At 43.1% G+C, this 23,497-nt stretch overlaps 1 protein-coding gene across 1 annotated transcript in view; it reads left to right on the top strand.

Annotated features, from left to right (window-relative positions):
- LOC111964462 (stromelysin-3-like) overlaps positions 1–22,507 on the top strand; it is a 54,410-nt gene extending 31,903 nt beyond the window's left edge. Inside the window, exons 2-8 of the mRNA XM_070443511.1 lie at positions 555–859; positions 10,002–10,145; positions 14,388–14,521; positions 14,961–15,175; positions 15,603–15,807; positions 16,569–16,829; positions 19,829–22,507. Coding sequence (XP_070299612.1) covers positions 555–859; positions 10,002–10,145; positions 14,388–14,521; positions 14,961–15,175; positions 15,603–15,807; positions 16,569–16,829; positions 19,829–20,013 — 1,449 coding nt within the window. The 3' untranslated portion in view covers positions 20,014–22,507. The remainder of the gene's footprint in view (positions 1–554; positions 860–10,001; positions 10,146–14,387; positions 14,522–14,960; positions 15,176–15,602; positions 15,808–16,568; positions 16,830–19,828) is intronic.
- The last annotated feature ends 990 nt before the right edge of the window (positions 22,508–23,497 follow it).

Genomic DNA, 23,497 nt, shown 5'->3' with positions numbered 1-23,497 from the left:
AATCTCTCCTGGCTCAAAGTGGAGCAGAGATTGACTTCATCCCTACTTGTATTTGTGAGAGGTATTGACATGTTGAATGCACCGAGCTGTCTGTTTGAACTACTGGCACACAGCTCAGACACCCATACATACCCCACAAGACATGCCACCAGATGTCTCTTCACAGTCCCCAAGTCCAGAACAGACTATGGGAGGCGCACAGCACTACATAGAGCCATAACTACATGAAACTCTATTCCATATAGAGTAACTGTTGCAAGCAGTACAATTAGATTTAAAATCAAGATAAAAATACACCTTATGGAACAGCGGGGACTGTGAAGCAACACAAACATAGGCACAGACACATGCATGTAGATATGTTGTARTGGTGGAGTAGGGGCCYGAGGGCACACGGTGTGTTGTGAAATCTGTGAATGCATTGTAATGTTTTTAAAATGGTATAAACTGCCTTAATTTTGCTGGATCCCAGGAAGAGTAGCTGGGATCCATAATAAATACAAATCATTTACTTTCTTTGAACGGTACTTAGTTGCATATACCTCTGTTCACAGGGATGGCCTCAGAAGACCCACAACTATGGCCTGAAGAAGAGGGGCAGATTTGGCCATACTCAGGACATACTGAAGGAACGATTGCGCCCGTCGGGAGGTGTCTATCCAGAGACTGTGCTTCCAGGGAATGGAACAGAGTTGGTCTGGAACCGGCCTCGTTGCGGCGTTCCAGACTATCCTACTCAGAAGCAAGGTGGTGTCTCGGACTACCACATGCGGAAGGGGGAAACCTTTGGAGGAAAGCAGCGTCAGAAGCGATTCGTTCTCTTTGGGGGGCGCTGGGACAAGACTGACCTCATCTACAAGTAAGGGTCTTCTTCTTGGGTCGCTCTAGAGTCTAGACACACTCATACATTGCTTTTTCAATGGGGTCTACTATTTTGGGGGAGTTTTCTGGGGAACCTTTATACGTGGCATGCACTCAATATGTCACTGATGTCTTAGTAGTTTAGCCAGCATGCGCAGAGATAGAAAGGCAATCCCTGTCAAGATAGACTGGTTCACTTCTACATTACACTGGCTGACAAAGGCCGCTACAGGGGGTATTTTCTTCTGAATGAAAGGTGGGTGATGGGGAAATATGTATCGTGCTGGTCCCCATCCTAACTTCTTTTATATGCTCAAAAACAGTAATTATTTGGGTGAGATCACCCAGGTTTCAGCTACTGTGAGGAGGGAGGAGCCTTTACATTTAAAGGTCCAATGCAGCCATTTTATCTCAATATCAAATCATTTCTGGGTAACAATACAGTAAGTTATTGTGATTATTTTAAATTAAAATGGTCAAAAAKAAACAAAAATAGCTTCTTAGCAAAGGGCAATTTTTCAAGCAAGACAATAATTTTGCTAGGACTGTCTGGGAGCGCTCAGAGTGGGGAGGGGAGAACTAGCTGTTATTGGCAGAGGTTTGGAACTCCAAAGGCCAAAACTCCATCCCACCAAAACAAGCTGAAATCATAATGTTCACAATTGCACAGTATTATTCCTACCTCAGTGTGGAAATATACAGTGCATTGGGAAATTATTCAGACCCCTTCACTTCTTCCACATTTTACACAAATATCCGCAGCGTTGAAGGTCCCCAAGAACACAGTGGCCTCCATCATTCTTAAATGGAAGAAGTTGGGAACCACCAAGACACTTTCTAAAGTTGTCCACCAGGCCAAACTGAGCAATCGGTGGAGAAGGGCCTTGGTCAAGGAGGTGACCAAGAACCCGATGGTGACTCTGACAGAGCTCCAGAGTTCCTGTGGAGATGGGAGAACCTTCCAGAAAAACAGCCATATCTGCATCACTCCACCAATCAGACCTTTATGGTAGTGTCTAGACAGAAGCCACTCCTCAGTAAAAGTCACATGACAGTGGACTTGGAGTTTGCCAAAAGGCACCTAAAGGACTCTGACCATGAGAAACAAGATTCTCTGGCCTGAATGACAAGCGTCACATCTGGAGGAAACCAGGCACCGCTCATCACCTGGCCAATACCATCCCTACGGTGAAGCATGGTGGTGGCAACATCATGCTGTGGGGATGTTTTTCAGCAATAGGKACTGGGAGACAGGTCAGGATCAAGGGAAAGAGGAACGGAGCAAAGTACAGAGAGATCCTTGATGAAAACCTGCTCCAGGACCTCAGACTGAGGTGAAGGTTCGCTTTCCAACAGGACAACGACCCTAAGCACACAGTCAAGACAATGCAGGGGTGGCTTCGGGACAAGTCTCTGAATGTCCTTGAGTAGCCCAGGCAGATCCCAGACTTGAACATCTCTAGAGAGACCTGAAAATAGCTGTGCAGCAACACTCCCCATCTAACCTGACAGAGCTTTATAGGATCTGCAGAGAAGAATGGGAGAAACTCCCCAAATACAGGTGTGCCAAGTTTGTAGCGTCTCGAGGCTGTAACRGCTGCCAAAAGAGCTTCAAAGTACTCAGTAAAGGGTCTGAATACTTATATCAAAAAAGGAAATATTATATTTACGTATATAAATGTGCAAAAATGGCTAAAAAACGTTTTTTTTGCATTGTCGTTATGGGGTATTGTGTATAGATTGATGAGGGGGAAAAAACGATTTAATCAATTTTAGAATAAGGCTCTAACATAACAAAATTTGGAAAAAGTGAAGGGGTATAAATACTTTCTGAATGCACTGTATATAAATCACAGGAAAATCCCTTTTTTACTGCACTGGGCCCTTTAATCCAAAACGAAAGAAATTTCAGTGATGGATAACTAACTTTGTTGTTCACTTGCAACTGCTGTCTTAAGCTCTGCTGTAGACATCAATAATATAATATATGTGACCCGTTTCAGGAAACTAGGCTATGTCGCGGGTCACTACTTCACAGGAGAGCCGTTTGAACATAACCTTTTTTATAAATCAAAATGTTGTTTTTTAGGCAGAAATTTATTTTCGAACATGTGAACATTCATATGCCTTAATAACAAACGTGTATGCGATCTGTAAATACGAATACAATTGTTAAATTACGAGCCTAGTTGRTTTAGCCACAGAAAAAAGACGGCAACCTTCCCGTTAGCCATGATTGGCTGAGATAAGAGTGCTGGWCATGCCGAGAGATGAGTTTGGATTGGTGCCATAACGCACGCTTCTGTCTATTTGAGCTGGTCAGTATGTGTTGGTAATCCTGTCTAATGCAGCTTTTTAAAAATGTATTGCGTAGTAAAACTGCAGAAGTGTTGCTCTCCACTTTCTGGAGTACTGAGTTTTGAAATCAGTGGAATYCGAGTGATAGCGAAGGAGATGGAAAAAAAMCCTGTCTCCAGATTAAATCTTCAGACTAAGGGCAACCATGGCATTCGTGACAGGAGACGCATCCATCTATGATGTATASGGATGGGTAAGATAGTCTAGCTAGCTATATTTTAAGATATTAAGTGTTTCTAATTTTGAGTGTACTGTTAGCTAGCTAACGTTAGCTGGCTGGCTCACGTTACGTGTATGATCTTATTATTCGTATCTCAGAGCCATTTGCTTGGCTAGTTATAGCCTAATGTTAGCTAGGTAACATTGAATCTGGTTGGTTAACGTCGTGAGTTGGGATTATGGTTCATTGTTTAGCTAGCTACATGTCTTAACAAAAGACTACACTATGCAAGTAATCATTTCGGGTGCGTTTGTCAATTCAGTCTGGCCATCTACTTCCGATTTCAGAGCGCACTCGACTGAGTATGCCAGAGCACAAAATAACTAATGAATTTACGGACGCTCAACAAACGTTGAATATGGCCGGTGTCAGTAAACGTCAACAAAAAAGCGTAAATAAATTGTTGCCAGGAGCACATTTACAGTCACCAATGCTCTGGATAACATGAAAACAGTCTAACCAGCTCTGCTAGGGCGAGTAGAATGGTCAGAGTTTGGGTGGGGGCTAAAGCTTAAGAGGGTGTGAACGATGATGAATGGGTGTAGACAAAGAAGAGCTCTCCATTAGGTACCAAGACATTCAAAGGCCATTTTCTCAAAAGTGAGGTTACAAGTTTATCAACTTTCAAAGCAGAATTACTTTTCCATTGTTCCTCAAATGCAGTGTAGGATATACCATTTTGTAGCTCTGTGTCTCTGCTTTCATCCAATGTAAAAAACACCATTTCAAATGTTGCTACATAAGACCGAATCAAGGCGGTCGGTCACATATGCAATTTAGCAGACACCTTTATCCAAACCAACTTAGTCATGCATGCGTACATTTTACGATTGGGTGGTCTGGGAATCAAACTCACTACCCTTTCGTTACAAGCATCATGCTCTACTAACTGAGCTACAAAGGACCTCAAAGGAGAGGGTGCCCAGTCTATGTGTATTCAGTGTTTAGCTGTGCTTATGATAAAATTTCAAAAACAAACGTAACAGAAAACTAGGAGGCACTACTTCAATTTAGTTTGGTATTTCTTTGCCTTTGAAGCATCTTTTGATTGACACGATGAACCCTGTGCCATCAGGGTCGTTTGGTCTCCTCCTTGTGTTTTGACTGCCTCGGCTCTTCCATTGCAGTTAAAAGACAGCCCTAGCCAGACATTGGCCACCCTCCTACTCCGTCATAGGAGTCTGGCAGTTGTGACCTGAAAAACCCACAGCCATTTACATGAGTCAGAGCACTCAAGCATGTTACAGCAGAGCAGCCCACATATTTCCCAACATCTGCACATACAGCTCAGCAGGGAGGGGGGCTGGAGAGRGGAAAGGTCAAGCTAGTAGTTACTTCCAGGAGAGTGTTATCAGAGCAGAGCCAAGAAGAATAAGTCTTTGTTGTTGCGGCACTCAATTTCCATTTCAACACTACAGTAAGTGTCACTCTTGAGAGAAAATCTAGACGATGTAAAAACATAGAGAGAAATAATGGTGTAGAATAAAAAAAATAGAGAGCTCATGTTTTCATGTGAAAAATGCCATATGTATTGATCAAACGTAAAAATGCTGAGTATAATCAACCACCCTTCGCCAAACACCAAAATATTGCCTCATTAGTCATCATTACTCATGTTCCCTTTGAGGTAACCACTTACTAAGTTTCCCTAAATATGGCTTCATGGTCATTTTGCTGATTGTCAACAGGTACAGAACCTCCCGTGCCCTTTACTCCCTCACACACAATAATTTCTGCACACACAGCTGAGTGGCCTCTTTTCAAGAAAGAAATGATTTACAGCACAGTAAAGGGTGTGTACTGTACTCTGCTGGCTCATCACATTTTTACCTCAGGAGACACACAACATCACAGAGCGGGACCTGCATCTTTTGCCCCTCGAGCCAGCAATCAGCACTGTTGTTCCCACTCCTCTTCTCCCACAGTGCCTGGCTGTGGTGAGGACCAAGTCGAGCGACTGACTCCAGGGGAGGTCATTACCAGGCCAGTGTTTTGCTGTCTCCTCTGTGTTGACTTTGTTGTACAAATAACGGACTGTAGCATTAGCAACACAGTGACTGTTCCATAGTCGTCTCTAACTCCTCCCAGAGCACAACTTTGAAGTGGAACTGACAGTGTTTTAATTACTTTGCAGATATGAAACAGACAATCATCATATCAGGCAAAATATCARATTCCCAGTTTATGCTACAAAACCAACTTTATAAGAGGTTATAAAAATAGRTTCTATTTTACTCAGAATTCCATGGCGTACAGTAAGGCGTTGTTGGCAGAGTAGATGGATGCAGTCCAATGCATGATTAATATAATTCAAAAATACATTTCTTGGTAGTCCCAAAAATATTGCTATCAAGTTGTAAATCACAGCTGGCCTGTCACATTGTTTGCTGCCTCCACCCATTCGGAATGCTCTGTTTCAGATTCAATGACTCAATATTTTGAATAAACGGACGACTGTAACTAAGGCTGGGAATGTCAATACAAGTTCCAGCAAGCACTGACAATGAAGAACCCAAAAACGAAATCTKCAACAAAACACCACGCAAAGGAAAAACATGTACACCAATTACAACATTTCAGCAGTAGCCTAGGCTGGCTACTCAACCACAATACATTGAGTGTACCATACAGCAATGCTGCATTCATTATTTATTTAGCAAGCTAAAACAGAGAGCCTAACATTAGCTATCTAATAGGAGGATGCCATGTCATTGGAGGAGTGGGTAAGTGACCRACTTTTCCCCCTCATATCGTTTCAGTGGCTACAGCTGAAGATACAGCTGTCATTTGCTACGGCCTGAAAACACACACTCCAGTTCRAAGTGCAGGCCCGTGTGGCAAATAGCTTATTTGCACATAAGCCTGATGTAGCTCTGATTGGCTATGGCGCATCGGTCTGCGTAGACTCCGGTCTTGGACAAGACAGATGTTTTGTTTACGGCAGTGTCTATTAAATGTCCAAACCCACGGCCGCCTTCCCACTCTATATTGCTGTAGAATTTTCACAAATGCCTTACTATACAGTACCAGTCAAAAGTTTGGACACAGCTACTCATTCCAGGGTTTTTCTTTATTTTTTTACTATGTATAAAAGTAGAGAAGACATCAAAACTATGAAATAACACATATGGAATCATCTAGTAAGCAAAAAAGTGTTAAACAAATATATTTGAGATTCTTCAAAGTGACCACCCTTTGCCTTGATGACAACTTTGCACACTCTTGGCATTCTCTCAGCCGGCTTCATGAGGTAGTCACCTGGAATGCATTTTAATTAATAGGTGTGCCTTGTTAAAAGTTCATTTGTGGAATTTCTTTCCTTCTAAATGCATTTGAGCCAATCAGTTGTGTTGTGACAAGATAGGGTTATCTTCTGTATACCACCCATATTTGGTAAAAGATCAAGGCCATATTATGGCAAGAAYAGCTCAAATAAGAAAAGAGAAACAACAGTCCATCATTACTGTAAGACATGAAGGTCAGTCAATCCGGAAAATGTCAAGAACTTTGAAAGTTTCTTAAAGTGCAGTCGCAAAAACCATCAAGCACTATGATGAAACTGGCTCTCATAAGGACTGCAACAGGAAAGGAAGGCCCAGAGTTACCTCTGCTACAGAGGATAAGTTCATTAGAGTTACCTGCCTCAGAAATGTCAGCCCAAATAAATGCTTCAGAGTTCATGTAACAGACGCAGATCAACATCAACAGAGGAGACTGTGTGAATCAGGCCTTCATTTTAACCTTTATTTAACCAAGAAGGGCTCATTGAGATTTAAAATCTCTTTTTCAAGAGCGTCCTGGCCAAGATAGGCAGCACCAAGTCATTACAAAAATTACAGACAGACATGAAAAACTACAAGTCATCTAGTARAAACCATTGAATTCACAAGAGTATAACAATATCAAAAACAGCAAATTAAAAACATTGACAGGTCAGGGAATCAGCCTCAAAATCCTTCATCAGTGATTTAAAAACACCAATCGGGACAAGTTCTTCCAGTTTAAAATTATTTTGTAAGGTGTTCCAAGACGATGGCGCAGAGTACATAAAATACCTTTTACCAAATTCAGTTCGGACATTTGGAACAGTTAGCAGGATAAAGTCTAGCGAACGAAGAGAGTACCCACCACATTTCTGAACAATAAAAATGCCCAAATAAAAAGSTAGTAAACCCAAAATGGCTTTCATGGTCGAATTCATGGTCGAATTGCTGCAAAGAAACCACTACTAAAGGGCACCAATAATGTCACGCTGGTATGAAGGGATCGGGAGACAGGCACAGGAATGCGTAATAGGGTTTTTTATTTTCCAAATGACAGCTTGCCGTGTAAAGGCACGTGGAAGAAGAACACGTATACAAAACACAGGGGAGAAACCCAAACAAAAGAGCGAGGAGTACCTCGAATAAATACACGATTGCATAATGATTATCCCACGGGACGAGACCCGTAATCATCTGCACAATATACCTGGCACGAAAGCCAAAAAAATATAGCACAGGTACTCACACGACCAACGGACATTGAACCTATAATCAACAGGACAATGGTGAACAAAGGGCACACTTACACAATTACTAATCAAATAGGAATAGGGACCAGGTGTGCGTAATGACAGTTCTGGAGGGATCCGTGACAAATAAGGAGAGACTTGCTTGGGCCAAGAAACACAAGCAATGGACATTAGATCGGTGGAATTCTGTCCTTTGTTCTGATGAATCCAAATTTGAGATTTTTGGTTCCAACCGCCATGTCGATGTGAGATGCAGAGTAGGTGAATTGGATGATCTCCGCATGTGAGGTTCCCACCGTGAAGCACGGAAGAGGAGGTGTGATGGTGTGGGGGTGCTTTGCTGGTGACAGTTGGTTATTTATTTAGAATTCAAGGCATACTTAACCAGCAAGGCTACCACAGCATTCTGCAGCAAAAGGCCATCCCATCTGGTTTGCGCTTAGTGGGACTATCRTTTATTTTTCAACAGGACAACGACCCAACACCTCCAGGCCGTGTAAGGGCTATCTGACCAAGAAGGAGTGTGATGGCGTGCTGCATCAGATGACCTGGCAATCACATGACATCAACCCAGTTGAGATGGTTTGGGATGAGTTTGACCACAGAGTGGAGGAAAAGCAGCCAACTAGTGCTCAGCATATGTGGGAACTACTTCAAGACTGTTGGAAAAGCATTCCAAGTGAAGCTGGTTGAGAGAAAGCCAAGAGTGTGCAAAGCTGTCATCAAGGCAAAGGGTGGCTACTTTGAAGAATCTAAAATATAACATATATTTTGATTTGCTGAACACTTTTTTGTTTACTACATGATTATATATGTGTTATGTCATAGTTTTGATGTATTCACTATTAGTCTACATTGTAGAAAATAGTCCAAATAAAGAAAAACCTTGAATGAGCATGTTTGTGCAAACTTTTGACTGGTACTGTACGTYGTTCCCCAAAACGTCATACATTCATGAAAATGACCATATCTAAGTGCTTGATTGTCATATTTTTTAAAGGTGTCATATTCTTTCTGAAGGTGTATATGATTTTAATAAGATTTCATGTTGGCGTCAGGTGCTGTAGGTGGAATCGGGCCCCGGCATGCATCACCCTCGTAGGGTTAGGGAGATTTATTTAGGTAGAGTGGGGTTATACAGTGACAGCACAACCTGGTCTCTCCTGTCTGGGCATGCATGTAGGGCCTCCACACAATGAGACACAATCAATTTCTCTAACGCACCCAACTACCCACACAAGCCATTATGAAATCTAAAATGAAGAATGAAAGTGATAGCCCCCATGGCTGGTATTAAGGGAGGTAGGAAAGAAAATGTCTGCAGGGCAGAGGTGCAATGGATTGCGAATGAAAGAGGAAGTGGATAATGGCACGAGATGGAGATTGAGACAAAACATGTCACGTTGTTTAAATGTCCTCCATAGGGAGTAGCCTGGGGAAAACAAGCGCTGCCCTTTCTGTCTGTCAACGCCTGTCATAATAATGCAGGTCTTAATGTTTGGAAGCACAAACAACCTCAGTCAACTCTCCCTTTAGCCTTCTCCGGTAATCCACATCAACTGTGAAAAAGTGAAGTTATGTTGCTATGTACTGCACATGACCTATGCCTTGAATTATGAATCCGAATACATGATTATGAATAAAGAGTGTTGGTTGGTTAGTTGGGTCAGTATGCAAGAACCTCTATCTCATAGTCTTTGTTCATGTTGCTGTATACGAACCATGCCATCATGGTGTCAGTTGATCTGCCATTGTGCAGACAGTTGAGCTACTCCATAGATCCCATTCAGCAACGTATGATATCAGATTCCTTTGTCAGCTCCAACCCGCCAGTCAAGCTGGGCAGCATCAGACTGAGCTTTGCGCCCAGTTTACTGCAGCCTCTCTCACAACAGCCAGATTATCCCGGGCCGAGGCCAGGGTCACCTCGTGCCCATAAAGCAACCAGAGAAATGCCCCCTGCAAAAGAGGATTATGGGTAGAACACAAAGATGCCAATCACACCGGTGGTCCCTGACACAAGTGTGTGTGTGTGTGTGTGTGTTGCAGGATTATGCGCTTCCCTTGGCAACTGAGTAAGGAGAAAGTGCGTCGAATCCTACAGGAGGCGCTGCTTGTGTGGAGTGACGTCACGCCCCTGAAGTTCACCGAGGTCAGCAGTGGGAGAGCTGATATCATCATCGACTTCACCAGGTAATCATCATACTAGATGATAGATGTTCTAAGTTTGTATTTGTGCATTTTGGGCTTTGTGGTCAGAGGCCAAAACAACTTGTATCTGCTAACACTATGAGAACCTGAGGCATCCAAAGTGCCAGGCTTGGGATCAAGATCAACTCTTTTTCAACTCACTTATTTCAGGAAATCAATAGAAAGTTTAGGAAATTAAGACAAAAATGCCCCATCAATTAGTAGGACAGTTTTTAAATATACTTTCAATATACCAGCATAACTGCATGACTCAACTAGAAATTAATCACAGTATTTGCACACTTCAGCACTGCCATACAGTAATACAGTACCAGTCAAATGTTTGGCCACACCTACACGTTCAAGGGTTTTTCTTTATTTTTACTTACTTACTTTACTTTTTCTGCAATGTAGAATAATAGTGAAGACATCAAAACTATGAAATAACACATATGGAATCATGAAGTAAACAAAAAAGTGTTAAACAAATCAAAATATATTTGAGATTCTTCAAAGTAGCCACCCTTTGCCTTGATGACAGATTTGCACTCTTGGCATTCTCTCAACCAGCTTCATGAGGAATGCTTTTCCAACAGGCTTGAAGGAGTTTCCACATATGCTGAGCACTTGGTGGCTGCTTTTCCTTCACTCTGTGGTCCAATATATCCCAAACCATCTCAATTGGGTTGAGGTCGGGTGATCGTGGAGGCCAGGTCATCTGATGCAGCACTCCAGCACTCTCCTTTTTGGTCAAATAGCCCTTACACAGCCTGGAGGTGTGTTGGGTCATTGTCCTGTTGGGGAAAAAAATGATAGTCCCACCAAGCACGAACCAGATGGGATGGCGTATCCCTGTAGAATGCTGTGGTAGCCATGCTGGTTAAGTGTGCCTTGAATTCTAAATAAATCACAGACAGTGTCACCAGTAAAGCACCCGCACACCATCACACCTCCTCATCCATGCTTCACAGTGGAAACCACRCTGGCTCTAATTAACATCCTAGGTCTGTAAGCCATGCTTCAGGGTGGATTCCCCCCCCTGAAGCAGAAACAGGTTTTTAAACACTCTTCAACCTGCACTTGAATGTTACAAAGCAGGACTTGTTTGCTGCGGTTAATGTGAATGAACGTCCTCAGGGCAAACTTTTTCCACCCTCATCTGATTTTTTTGTTCTGGCACGAGCACAACAGAATTATATTCCCTTGTCTTAAATGACTGTATCCACCTACACACCAGACCTACAGTGCCTCCAGAAAGTATTCATACCACTTGACTTATTCCACAGTTTGTTGTCAAAAGGCAAAATGGTTTAAATATATATTTTTCTCACCCATCTACACATAATACTCCATAATGACAAAAAGGAAACAGGTTTTTAAACATTTTTGCAAATGTATTACAAATAGAAAACAGAAATACCTTATTTACATAAGTATTCAGACACTTTGCTATGAGACTCGAAATTGAGCTCAGGTGCATCCTGTTACCATTGATCATCCTTGAGATGTTTCTACAACTTGATTGGAATSMACCTGTGGTAAATTCAATTGATTGGACATGATTTGGAAAGGCACACACCTGCCTATATAAAGTCCCACAGTTGAAGACAAGAGTGCATGTCAGAGCAAAAACCAAGCCATGAGGTTGAAGGAATTGTCCGTAGAGCTCCGAGACAGGATTGTGTCAAGGCACAGATCTGGGAAGAGTACCAAAAAATATCTGCAGCATTGAAGGTCCCTAAGAACACAGTGGCCTACATCATTGTTAAATGGAACAAGTTTTGAACCACCAAGACTCTTCCTAGAGTTGGCCGCCCGAGGAAAACTGAGCAATCGGGGGAGAAGGGCCTTGGTCAGGGAGGTGACCAAGAGCATGATAGTCACTCTGACAGAGCTCATCTGTGGAGATGGGAGAAACTCCCAGGACACCCATCTCTGCAGTACTCCACTAATCAGGCCTTTATGGTAGAGTGGCCAGACGGAAGCCACTCCTCAATAAAAGGCACATGACAACCCGCTTGAAGTTTACCAAGCATCACGTCTGGAGGAAACCATCACTGCTCATCACCTGACCAATACCATCCCTACGGTGAGGCATGGGGGTGGCAGCATCATGCTGTGGGGATGTTTTTCAGTGGCAGGGACTGGGAGATTAGTCAGGATTGAGGGACAGACAAACGGAGCAAAGTACAGAGAGATCCTTGATGAAAACCTGCTCCAGAGCGCTCAGGACCTCAGACTGGGCCGAAGGTTCACCTTCCAACAGGACAACGACCCTAATCACACAGCCAAGACAATGCAGGAGTGGCTTCGGGACAAGTCTCTAAATGTCCTTGAGTGGCCCGGCCAGAGCTCGGACTTGAACCCGATCGAACATTACTGGAGAGACCTGCAGCAATGCTCCCCGATCCAACCTGACAGAGCTTGAGAGGATCTGAAGAGAAGAATGGGAGAAACTCCCCAAATACAGGTGTGCCAAGCTTCTAGCATCACACTCAAGAAGACTAGAGGCTGTAATCGCTGCCAAAGGTGTTTCAACAAAGTACTGAGTAAAGGGTCTGAATACTTATGTAAATGTTATAGTTCAGTTTTTTATTTGTAATACATTTGCGCACATTTCTATAAACCTGTTTTAGAATTTTTTTTCATCAATTTTAGAATAAGGCTGTAACTTCCAAGTGAAGGTGTTTGAATACTTTCCGAATGCACTGTAAGTATTCACACCCCTGAGTCAATACATGTTAGAATCATATTTGGCAGTGATTACAGCTGTGAGACTTTCTGGGTAAGTCTCTACGAGCTTTTCACACCTGAATTTTACAATATTTGTACATTAGTCTTTTAAAAATAATTTGTTCTCTGTTAAGTTTGTTGTTGATCATTGCTCGACAGCCATTCTCAAGTTTTGTCATAGAATTTCAATCTGATTTAATTAAGGSAAAACTATAACTAGGCCTCTCAATGTCATCTTGGTAAGCAACTTGTGTTTTAGGTTATTGTTCTGCTGAAAGGTGATTTTGTCTCCCAGTGTCCGACTGAACCAGGTTTTCCTCTAGGATTTTGCCTGTGCTTAGCTTTATTCCATTTATTTCATCCCAACAAGTGCTGATGACAGGCCTCCCCTGACATGATGCAGCCACCACCATGCTTAAAAATATAAAGAGTGGGACTCAGTGATATGTTGTGTTGTGTTGGATTTGTTTTTTACAGTATTACTTTAGTGCCTTAATGCAAACAGGATGCATGTTTTGGAATAATTTTATTCTGTACAGTCTTCCTTCTTTTCACTCTGTCATTTAGGTTAGTATTGCGAAGTATTTACAATGTTGTTGATCCATCCTCAGTTTTCTCCTATCACAGCCAGTAACTGTTTTAAGGTCACCATTTGCCTCATGGTGAAATCCCTGGGCGGTTTCCTTCCTCTCCGGCAACTGAGTTAGGAAGGACGCCTGTATCTTTGTGGTGACTGGGTGTATTGATACACCATCCAAAGTGTAATTAATCATTTCACCATGCTTAAAGGAATATTCAATGTCTTCTTTTTTATTTTTATCCATCTACCAATAGGTGCCCTTCTTTGCGAGACATAGGAAAACGTCCCTGGTCTTTGTTTGAATCTGTGTTTGAAATGAACTGCTTGATTGAGGGACCTTGCAGATAATTGTATATGTGGGGTACAGAGATGCGGTAGTCTTTTAAAAATCATGTTATACACTACTATTGAGTGAGTCCATGCAACATATTATGTGACTTGTAAAGCACATTTTTATTCCTATTTAGGCTTGCCATAATAAAGAGGGTGAGTACTTATTGACTCAAGACATTTGAGCTTTTCATTTTTTATTAATTTATAAACATTTCTAAAAAGATAATTCGACTTTGGCATTATGGGGTATTGTGTGTGGGCCAGGGACACATTCTAAATTGAATCTATTTGAAATACTGACTGCGATGACAGCATTACTTTGATCAGTTACTGTACAAAAGGTCCAATGGAGCCTACTTGAACATCTGAGCCGAGAACCCAGCAAATAGTCAGTGTCAATTTCCACTTCTAGTGAATCTTAATTCATCTCAAAATGGATACATCCCTGGTACGTACAGTACAAACTTAATAACAAACACGTGAATCAGATTTGTACGGAGCCCCTAAAGTGATGTTATGACTTTTGAAGTGGTCATGAGGTGAACTTTGTCTTAAACAAATGGGTGACCATTTGCCTTGTGCCTCTGTTTGTTGTGTAGGTACTGGCATGGTGACAACCTGCCCTTTGATGGTCCTGGAGGCATTCTGGCTCATGCCTTTTTTCCCAGAACTCACCGGGCAGGCGACATCCACTTTGACTATGACGAGAGTTGGACTGTGGGCAACAGCATGGGTGAGTGAATAGCATAAATAAGCAATTTATGATTCTATAGGTACAGATTTAGGATCTTATTTTGATCACCCTGTTGCARGATACATTTCCTGGACATTTAAAACTTGTAGTGTATTTGAGGTTTAAAAAGGCTTCTGAAGTTTGTCATTTCCACTTAGAAATATTTGACTTGATTTTACATTATGACAACCCCTACAAAAATGTTCATTAATTATAATCCAAATAATAATTAACATTTATTGTTGCTGCAGGATTATCTTCTTTCTGTTGCAAAATTTATCAAATTAGGATCCTACATCTGTAGTAGTTTATAAGGGAAGATACTGAATAAACACTGCCAAAGATACTGCAAAGTTACTGCCTAAATCTTGCTCAGGAAAGTTTGTTTAAAGCCCTCTGTCTCACAGTCACTGTCCTATGTCCCATGGTGGTCCCTCAGGCACGGACCTCTTGCAGGTGGCGGCCCATGAGTTTGGCCACGTTCTCGGCCTCCAGCACTCCCTGGTCGACCGAGCCGTCATGTCTCCCTTCTACAGCTTCTCATACCCGTTGGAGCTGAGTGACGATGACAAGCAGGGCATCCAATACCTGTACGGCCCACCGCGGAAAGCCACGCCTGTCATTACAGAGACCAATGAGATCGAAACCACTGTGGTGAGGACAAAACATGAATAGAAGTTCAACTTATTAGTGATCACATCCATTGTTGGGAGCATACACAGTGCCTTCAGAAAGTATTCACACCCCTTGACTTTTACCACATTTTGTTGTGTTACAAAGTGGGATTAAATTGTCAATGATCTACACAACATACTCTGTAATGTCAAAGTGGAAGTAACATTTTAACAAAATGAAAGTCAAGGGGTGTGAATACTTTCTCAAGATACTGTAGGTAGACACTGAAACATTATCTGGCTCATTCGCAATGCTTGTTTCAGTGGCCCAATTCATTCTCTTGACAAAAGTTAAGATTCAAGAAAGTGTCTTGCCTTCCAATAGGCTGAGTTGAGCTTCCGCCATTTTGCTTTTGCATGACAACATGTGCTCACTGTGGGTCTCTCTCGCCATGACTTGGCCACAGCCGGACCCCTGCAGGACTAACTTTGATGCAGTGTCCATGATCAGAGGTGAGCTGTTCTTCTTCAAGTCCTGCTATGTGTGGCGTATCCGCGACGGCCGACTGCAGGCGGGGTACCCGGCGCTAGCAACGCGCCACTGGAGGGGGATCCCCAATAACATTGATGCGGCCTACGAAGACAAGACTGGAAACAGCTGGTTCTTCCAAGGTGGGTTCCACCATAAAAACAGAATAACTGCCATACTCTGGGGGCCTTTACCCATTCGAGTAAGTCTATGTCTGTGGACTCCACTGCTCTGTTGGTAGCAGTTGCTTTTAAGCGCTGATATTTGGAAGGCATGGTAAGGTGTACAGAAGTAGCTCGTCCAAGGGCAATAAGTTCCAAGTTGTCCTGATGGTGGCGCTGAACTGCCATAGGATTTGAAACAAGGCTGCTTGCAGCTATATATATATTTTTTGAAAGGAGATAGTATTTTATGACAGGACCGCTTGTAGCAAATATGGTAGGGGTAAAGAAAGRAAGGGCACAGACAGGAGAGGCCCAAGGTGAGACTTGCCCCTTTGCCAGGTGGTATGTATGGTCCAGAGTCGGGAGTTTAGACTGCTATACCAGACTCTGGCACATTGGTAGCAGTTCTGAGTAGGACCGAAAGTGTGCACTTTGAGAGCCATTTTTATGAAAGTTAAGTTAGGTCAAACTTCTAAAATGAAAGTATTGGACAGCAGATCACCAGGGGAGAAATATGCAGAAGGGCTCAGCCAGTGTTTGGGTGGGTAAATTAGGTCCGCAGCTCCTACAAACAGCAGCAGTAGGGAGAAAGATACAGGGTCAGATATTATTCCATCCCACAAAACRTTTACATTACAATTGGGAGTAGAATAATCTGTTCCTAGATCTGTTTCTTAAAAGACATGGGTAATGTTTGGTGTGTTCTCATTTGTGTCCCCTGTGTGTGACATCATTAACAGGTGACAGTTACTGGGTGTTTGACGCAGAGAGGAAGATCACAGGGCCGGACTCGTTGAGTCGGCTGGGCCTCCACGTGTCGGACATCCAGGCAGCCCTCATGTGGGGCGAGGACAAGGCCCAGAAGACTTACCTCTTCAAGTCGGGCACCTACTGGCGCTTCAGCCCCCTGGAGAACCGGGTGGATACAGCCCACCCACGCAGCATGCAGGATTGGGGGGGCATCCCCATGGACATCGACGCTGCCTTCCAGGACCAATATGGTGAGAGTCGTACTTCCATTACTGTAAGAAGAAAAGATAAGTTAATAATGTATTTTCAGCAAACTTAACATGTGTACATTTTTGTATRAACATAACAAGATTCAACAACTAAGACATAAACTGAACGAGATCCACAGACATGTGACTAACAGACGTGGAATAATGTGTCCCTGAACAAAGGGGGGGGTCAAAATCAAAAGTAACAGTCAGTATCTGGTGTGGCCACCAGCTGCATTAAGTACTGCAGTACATCTCCTCCTCATGGACTGCACCAGATTTGCCAGTTCTTGCTGTGAGATGTTACCCCACTCTTCCACCAAGGCACCTGCACGTTCGCGGACATTTCTGGGGGGAATGGCCCTAGCCCTCACCCTCCGATCCAACAGGTCCCAGACGTGCTCAATGGGATTGAGATCCGGGCTCTTCGCTGGCCATGGCAGAACACCGACATTCCTGTCTTGCAGGAAATCACGCACAGAACGAGCAGTATGACTGGTGGCATTGTCATGCTGTAGGGTCATGTCAGGATGAGCCTGCAGGAAAGGTACCACATGAGGGAGGATGATGTCTTCCCTGTAACGCACAGCATTGAGTTTTCCTGCAATGACAACAAGCTTAGTCCGATGATGCTGTGACACACCGCCCCAGACCATGACGAGCCCTCCACCTCCAAATCGATCCCGCTCCAGAGTACAGGCCTCGGTGTAAAGCTCATTCCTTCAACGATAAACACGAATCCGACCATCACCCCTGGTGAGACAAAACCACGACTCATCAGTCAAGAGCACTTTTTGCCAGTCCTGTCTGGTCCAGCGATGGTGGGTTTGTGCCCATAGGCGACGTTGTTGCCGGTGATTTCTGGTGAGGACCTGCCTTACAACAGACCTACAAGCCCTCAGTCCAGCCTCTCTCAGCCTATTGCGGACAGTCTGAGCACTGTTGGAGGGATTGTGCGTTCCTGGTGTAAATCGGGCAGTTGTTGCCATCCTGTACCTGTCCCGCAGATGTGATGTTCGGATGTACCGATCCTGTGTAGGTGTTGTTACACGTGTTCTGCCACTGCAAGGACGATCAGCTGTCCTTCCTGTCTCCCTGTAGCGCTGTCTTAGGCGTCTCACAGTACGGACATTGCAATTTATTGCCCTGACCACATCTGCAGTCCTCATGCCTCCTTGCAGCATGCCTAACGCATGATGAGCAGGGACCTGGGCATCTTTCTTTTGGTGTTTTTCAAAGTCAGTAGAAAGGCCTCTTTAGTGTCCTARGTTTTCATAACTGTGACCTTAATTGCCTACCGTCTGTAAGCTGTTAGTATCTTAAAACCTGTTTGGGAAAGGCGTCCCGCTAGCGGAAAACCTGGCCAACATCCGGTGAAATTGMAGAGCGCGAAATTCAAAAACAGAAATATCCATAATGTAAATTCATAAAACATACAAGTGTTATACATCGGTTTAAAGATTAACGTCTTGTTAATCCAGCCGCCGTGTCAGATTTCAAAAAGGCTTTACGGCGAAAGCATACCATGCGATTATCTGAGGACAGCACCCCGCGTACAAAACCATACAAACATTTTCCAGTCAAGTAGAGGAGTCACAAAAGTCAGAAATAGCGATAAAATGAATCACTTACCTTTGATGATCTTCATATGGTTGCACTCATAAGACTCTATGTTACACAATAAATGTTTGTTTTGTTCGATAAAGTCCCTCTTTATGTCCAAAAACCTCAGTTTGTTGGCACGTTTCGTTCAGTAATCCATTGGCTCAAAGGCGGTCACAACAGGCAGATGAAAAATCAAAATAGTACCAGTAAAGTTCGTAGAAACATGTCAAATTATGTTTATAATCAATCTTCAGGTTTTTTTCTGTCTAAATAATCAATCATATTTCAACCGGACAATATAAAGGAAAAACAACGAAAGGTGCGCTCTCGGTCGCGCGCACCAAACAGGCCTGGGACTTTCCACTGTCCACTCATTCAAAGTAGTCATTCTCCCTCATTTTTCGGAATAAAAGCCAGAAACAATGTCTAAAGACTGTTCACATCTAGTGGAAGCCATAGGGAATGCAATCTGGGTCATATCTGTTTATATGGTGGATAGGCGTTCAATGGAAAAACRCCCATTTCAAAATAATGGCACTTCCTGGATGGATTTTCCATATCATATAAAATCTACCAATTATATGCATTTCTGGGCCTGAGTAACAGGCAGTTTACTTTGGGCACGCTTTTCATCCGGGTGTGAAAATTCTGCCCCCTTTCCCAAACTGGTTTAATGACCGTTCCACAGGTGCATGTTCATTAATTGTTTATGGTTCATTGAACAAGCATGGGAAACAGTGTTTAAAACCTTTACAATGAATATCTGTGAAGTTATTTGGATTTTTAYGAATTATCTTTGAAAGACAGGGTCCTGAAACAGGGACGTTTCTTTTTTTGCTGAGTTGAGTAGTATGTACAGGATACACATGGTATACACCGCCCAACGAAACGCTTACTTCCAGGGTCCTTCTCGACAATGCAACAACAATAAGAAATAATAAAATATAAGTATAAGAACATAAAGTAAATGGCTCWGTAAAATATAATAAACATTTTAGTATAAGTATAATACACGAAGGCACAATTTATAGTTCAATATTTACACGTGTTTTAGGGGAAGGGTGGTTGGGGCAGGTGTTTCAATTGTACAGTATTTTGCAATTAATAATAAGAGTCTGGTAGCAGCAGTTGTGATGTGTGTGTAGAATGAATGTGTGTGGATGACTGTATGTCTGTGTGCATGTGAGTGCAGGTGTTGAGTCCAGTTCCCTCATGGATTTGCAGAGCTCGTACCTGCTTGCCTTGTACATGTCGCGAGCCACCGAGTCATCAGGGTTCATTTTGCTGACATTGAATGCATTTAAAGTGACACTGACATTGTAAGTGTGTGTTTGTGTACCATGATAATTATGTTGAACTGCAGTGGACTAAATGTTGACCCTTTGTCCTCTTGACAGGATATGCTCATTTCCTGAGTGGGATGCAGTATTGGAAGTTTGACCCGGTGGAGGTGACGGTTTTGGAAGGATACCCACGCTATATCGGCATGGACTTCTTTGGCTGCCCGCTTCCTATTATCAATAAAGCCCAGGAAGAGTCCATATCGCCCGAAGAGGTGAATGGAATATCACGGCCAAATTAATTAGTTTGCTCTTAAGACTGATGTCATTACAATGGGACTTTAGACTGATATAATTATATAATTGCGTAACATCAGTAGGTTGAATGCAGCTATTAGTCAATTAGAGGTGAGGACTTGGTTGAAACTTTCATTATGAACCCAGTCTGAGGTCCGTGGCTGTCTGAAGACCACTAGAAATTGAGGTCATATTTTAACAGATGAATTGGGTATATTTCGTTCTATCATCATCCACAATATGATATTTTCTGGTGTAAAATCAATGCACAGGCTTTCAGAGATACGTTAAAGAGCACACGGCCAGCTCTGCTGAATATATATATTTCTACATGATGTATAGCCTTGATTCTTATTTATTGTTGTTCATTTGTTGTCAAACGTTTTTTTATCCACAGATGAGTCTCAATAATTTTCCTGTGCAGTCCCGCTTTCTTTCATGCCATTGTTTATCAGGTGTAGCAGTGTAAACCTATTTGACAGGGACCCACATTTTCTCTCCAGACTCATTGAGCTCTCTATTTCACACACAGGTGCTCAAACAACCTCAACGAGGAAGGTAAATGTGTACCTCAAAAACATTGCTTTGCCTTTAACAGTTAAAGGTTACATTACACTCCAAAATCAAAGTTTGTCAGATGTTTTGATACCTTAAAAGTAGTGTCCTAGGTCGTTGATTTCAACAGAACATCTGTTTTGTACATCCCGCTATACGCCACAATCCAAAATGAATGGAAAAGATAAGCACCATTCAATTTACTGTGCTTACCTTTTCAATTTATTTGGGTTTGATGCATATTTTTATTTTACATTTAACTAGGCAAGTCAGTTAAGAACACATTTCTTATTTACAACGACGGCCTATCCCGGACGACGCTGGGCCAATTGTGCACTTCCCTATGGCACTCCCCATCACGGCCGGATGTGATTCAGCTTGGATTCGAACCAGGGATGCCTCTTGCACTGAGATGCAGTGCCTTAAACAACTGTGCCACTCTGGAGCCGATATAGCTAGAGGGTTGTGAATTCATCCTGACTTTAGACAAACTTTGAGGCCTGAAGAGATGACAAAGTTTATTTTCGAGTGTAATGTCCCTTTAACACAACATTGATATGATGATTTTACAGTGGTGGAAGCCAAGCATCGCATATCAACAGTTTTCACAGTGATACCTCATCAGGTAAAACGTCCTTCATGTTCTTCTCTGACTACTCCAAGATGATGCTGTAAACCTTATTCATGTTGTAGCGTGTAGCCATTTGTCATGCAGCTAGCGTCAATGAGAAAGCCATTGGTGTTGCAGTGTATCAGTGCAGGCCACTRATACTATTTCCTCACTTTTTTATACATTGTGATCAATCAATCAACCATATTTATTTATAAAGCCCTTCTTACATCAGCTGATGTCAGAAAGTGCTGTACAGAAACCCAGCCTAAAACCCCAAGCAGTAAGCAATGCATGTGTAGAAGCACGGTGGCTAGGAAAAACTCCCTAGAAAAGCCAGAACCTAGGAAGAAACTTAGAGAGGAACCAGGCTATGAGGGTGGCCAGTCCTCTTCTGGCTGTGCCGGGTGGAGGTTATAACAGAACATGGCCAAGATGTTAATAAATGACCAGCAGGGTAAAATAATAATTATCACAGTGGTTGTAGAGGGTGCAACAGCACCTCAGGAGGAAATGTCAGTTGGCTTTTCATAGCCGTTCATTCAGAGTATCTCCACCTCTCCTGCTGTCTCTAGAGAGTTGAAAACAGCAGGTCTGGGACAAGGTAGCAAGTCCGGTGAACAGGTCAGGGTTCCATAGCCGCAGGCAGAACAGTTGAAACTGGAGCAGCAGCACGGCCAGGTAGACTGGGGACAGCAAGGAGTAATCAGGCCAGGTAGTCCTGAGGCATGGTCCTAGGGCTCAGGTCCTCTGAGAGAGAGAGAAAAAGCGAGCAAGAGAGAGAATTAGAGAGAACATACAGGACACTGGAAAAGACAGGATAAATACTCCAAATATATTAGACTGACCCTAGCCCCCAGACACAAACTATTGCAGCATAAATACTGGAGGCCGAGACAGGAGGGGTCGGGAGACACTGTGGCCCTGTCCGACGATACCCCCGGACAGTGCCAAACGGGCAGGATATAACCCCACTCACTTTGCCAAAGCACAGCCCCCACACCACTAGAGGGATATCTTCAACCACCAACTTACCATTCTGAGACAAGGCTGAGTATAGCCCACGAAGATCTCCCCCACGGCACGAACCCAAGGGGGGTGCCAACCCGGACAGGAAGATCACGTCAGTGACTCAACCCACTCAAGTGGCACACCCCTCCTATGGATGGCATGGAAGAGCACCAGTAAGCCAGTGACTCAGCCCCTGTAATAGGGTTTGAGGCAGAGATTCCCAGTGGAGCGAGGGTAACCGGCCAGGCAGAGACAGCAAGGGCAGTTCGTTGCTCCAGTGCCTTTCCGTTCACCTTCACAATCCTTCACACTCCTACACTCAATCATAGGACCAACTGAAGAGATGAGTCTTCAATAAAGACTTAAAGGTYGAGACCGAGTCTGCATCKCTCACATGGATAGGCAGACCATTCCATAAAAATKGAGCTCTATAGGAGAAAGCCCTGCCTCCAGCTGTTTGCTTTGAAATTATAGGGACAGTAGGGAGGCCTGCGTTTTGTGACCATAGCGTACGTGTAGGTATGTATGGCAGGACCAAATCGGAAAGATAGGTAGGCGCAAGCCCATGTAATGCTTTGTAGGTTAGCAGTGAAACCTTGAAATCAGCTCTAGGCTTAACAGGAAGCRTAGAGAGGCTAGCACGGGAGTAATATGATAATTCTTTGGTTCTAGTCAAGACTCTAGCAGCCATGCTTAGCACTAACTAAAGTTTATTTAGTTCTTTATCCGGGTAGCCGGAAAGTAGAGCATTGYTGTAGTCTAACCTAGAAGTGACAACAGCATGGATTCATTTTCCTGCATCATTTTTGACTGAAAGTTTCATATTTTTGCAATGTTACGTAGATAGAAAAAAGCTGTCCTTGAAACAGTCTTGATATGTTCGTCAAAAGAGAGATCAGGGTCTAGAGTAACGCCAAGGTCCTTCAGAGTTTTAATTGAGACGACTGTACAACCATCAAGATTAATTGTCAGATTCAACAGAAGATCTCTTTGTTTCTTGGGACCTAGAACTATCTCTGTTTTGTCCGAGTTTAAAAGTTGAACATTTGCCGCCATCCACTTCCTTATGTCTGAAACATAGGCTTCCAGGGAGGGCAATTTTGGGGCTTCACCATGTTTCATCGAAATGTACAGCTGTGTGTCGTCCTCGTAGCAGTGAAAATTAACATTATGTTTCCAAATGACATCACCAAGAGGTAAARTATATAGTGAAAACTATAGTGGTCCTAAAACGGAGCCTTGAGGAACACCGACATTTACAGTTGATTTGTCAGAGAACAAACCATCCACAGAGACAAACTGATATCTTTACG

Source organism: Salvelinus sp. IW2-2015, linkage group LG5, assembly GCF_002910315.2.
Source record: "Salvelinus sp. IW2-2015 linkage group LG5, ASM291031v2, whole genome shotgun sequence".
Lineage (NCBI taxonomy): Eukaryota > Metazoa > Chordata > Actinopteri > Salmoniformes > Salmonidae > Salvelinus > Salvelinus sp. IW2-2015.
Note: the sequence above shows the minus strand (reverse complement) of the source record. Positions and strands in the feature narration are given on the sequence as shown.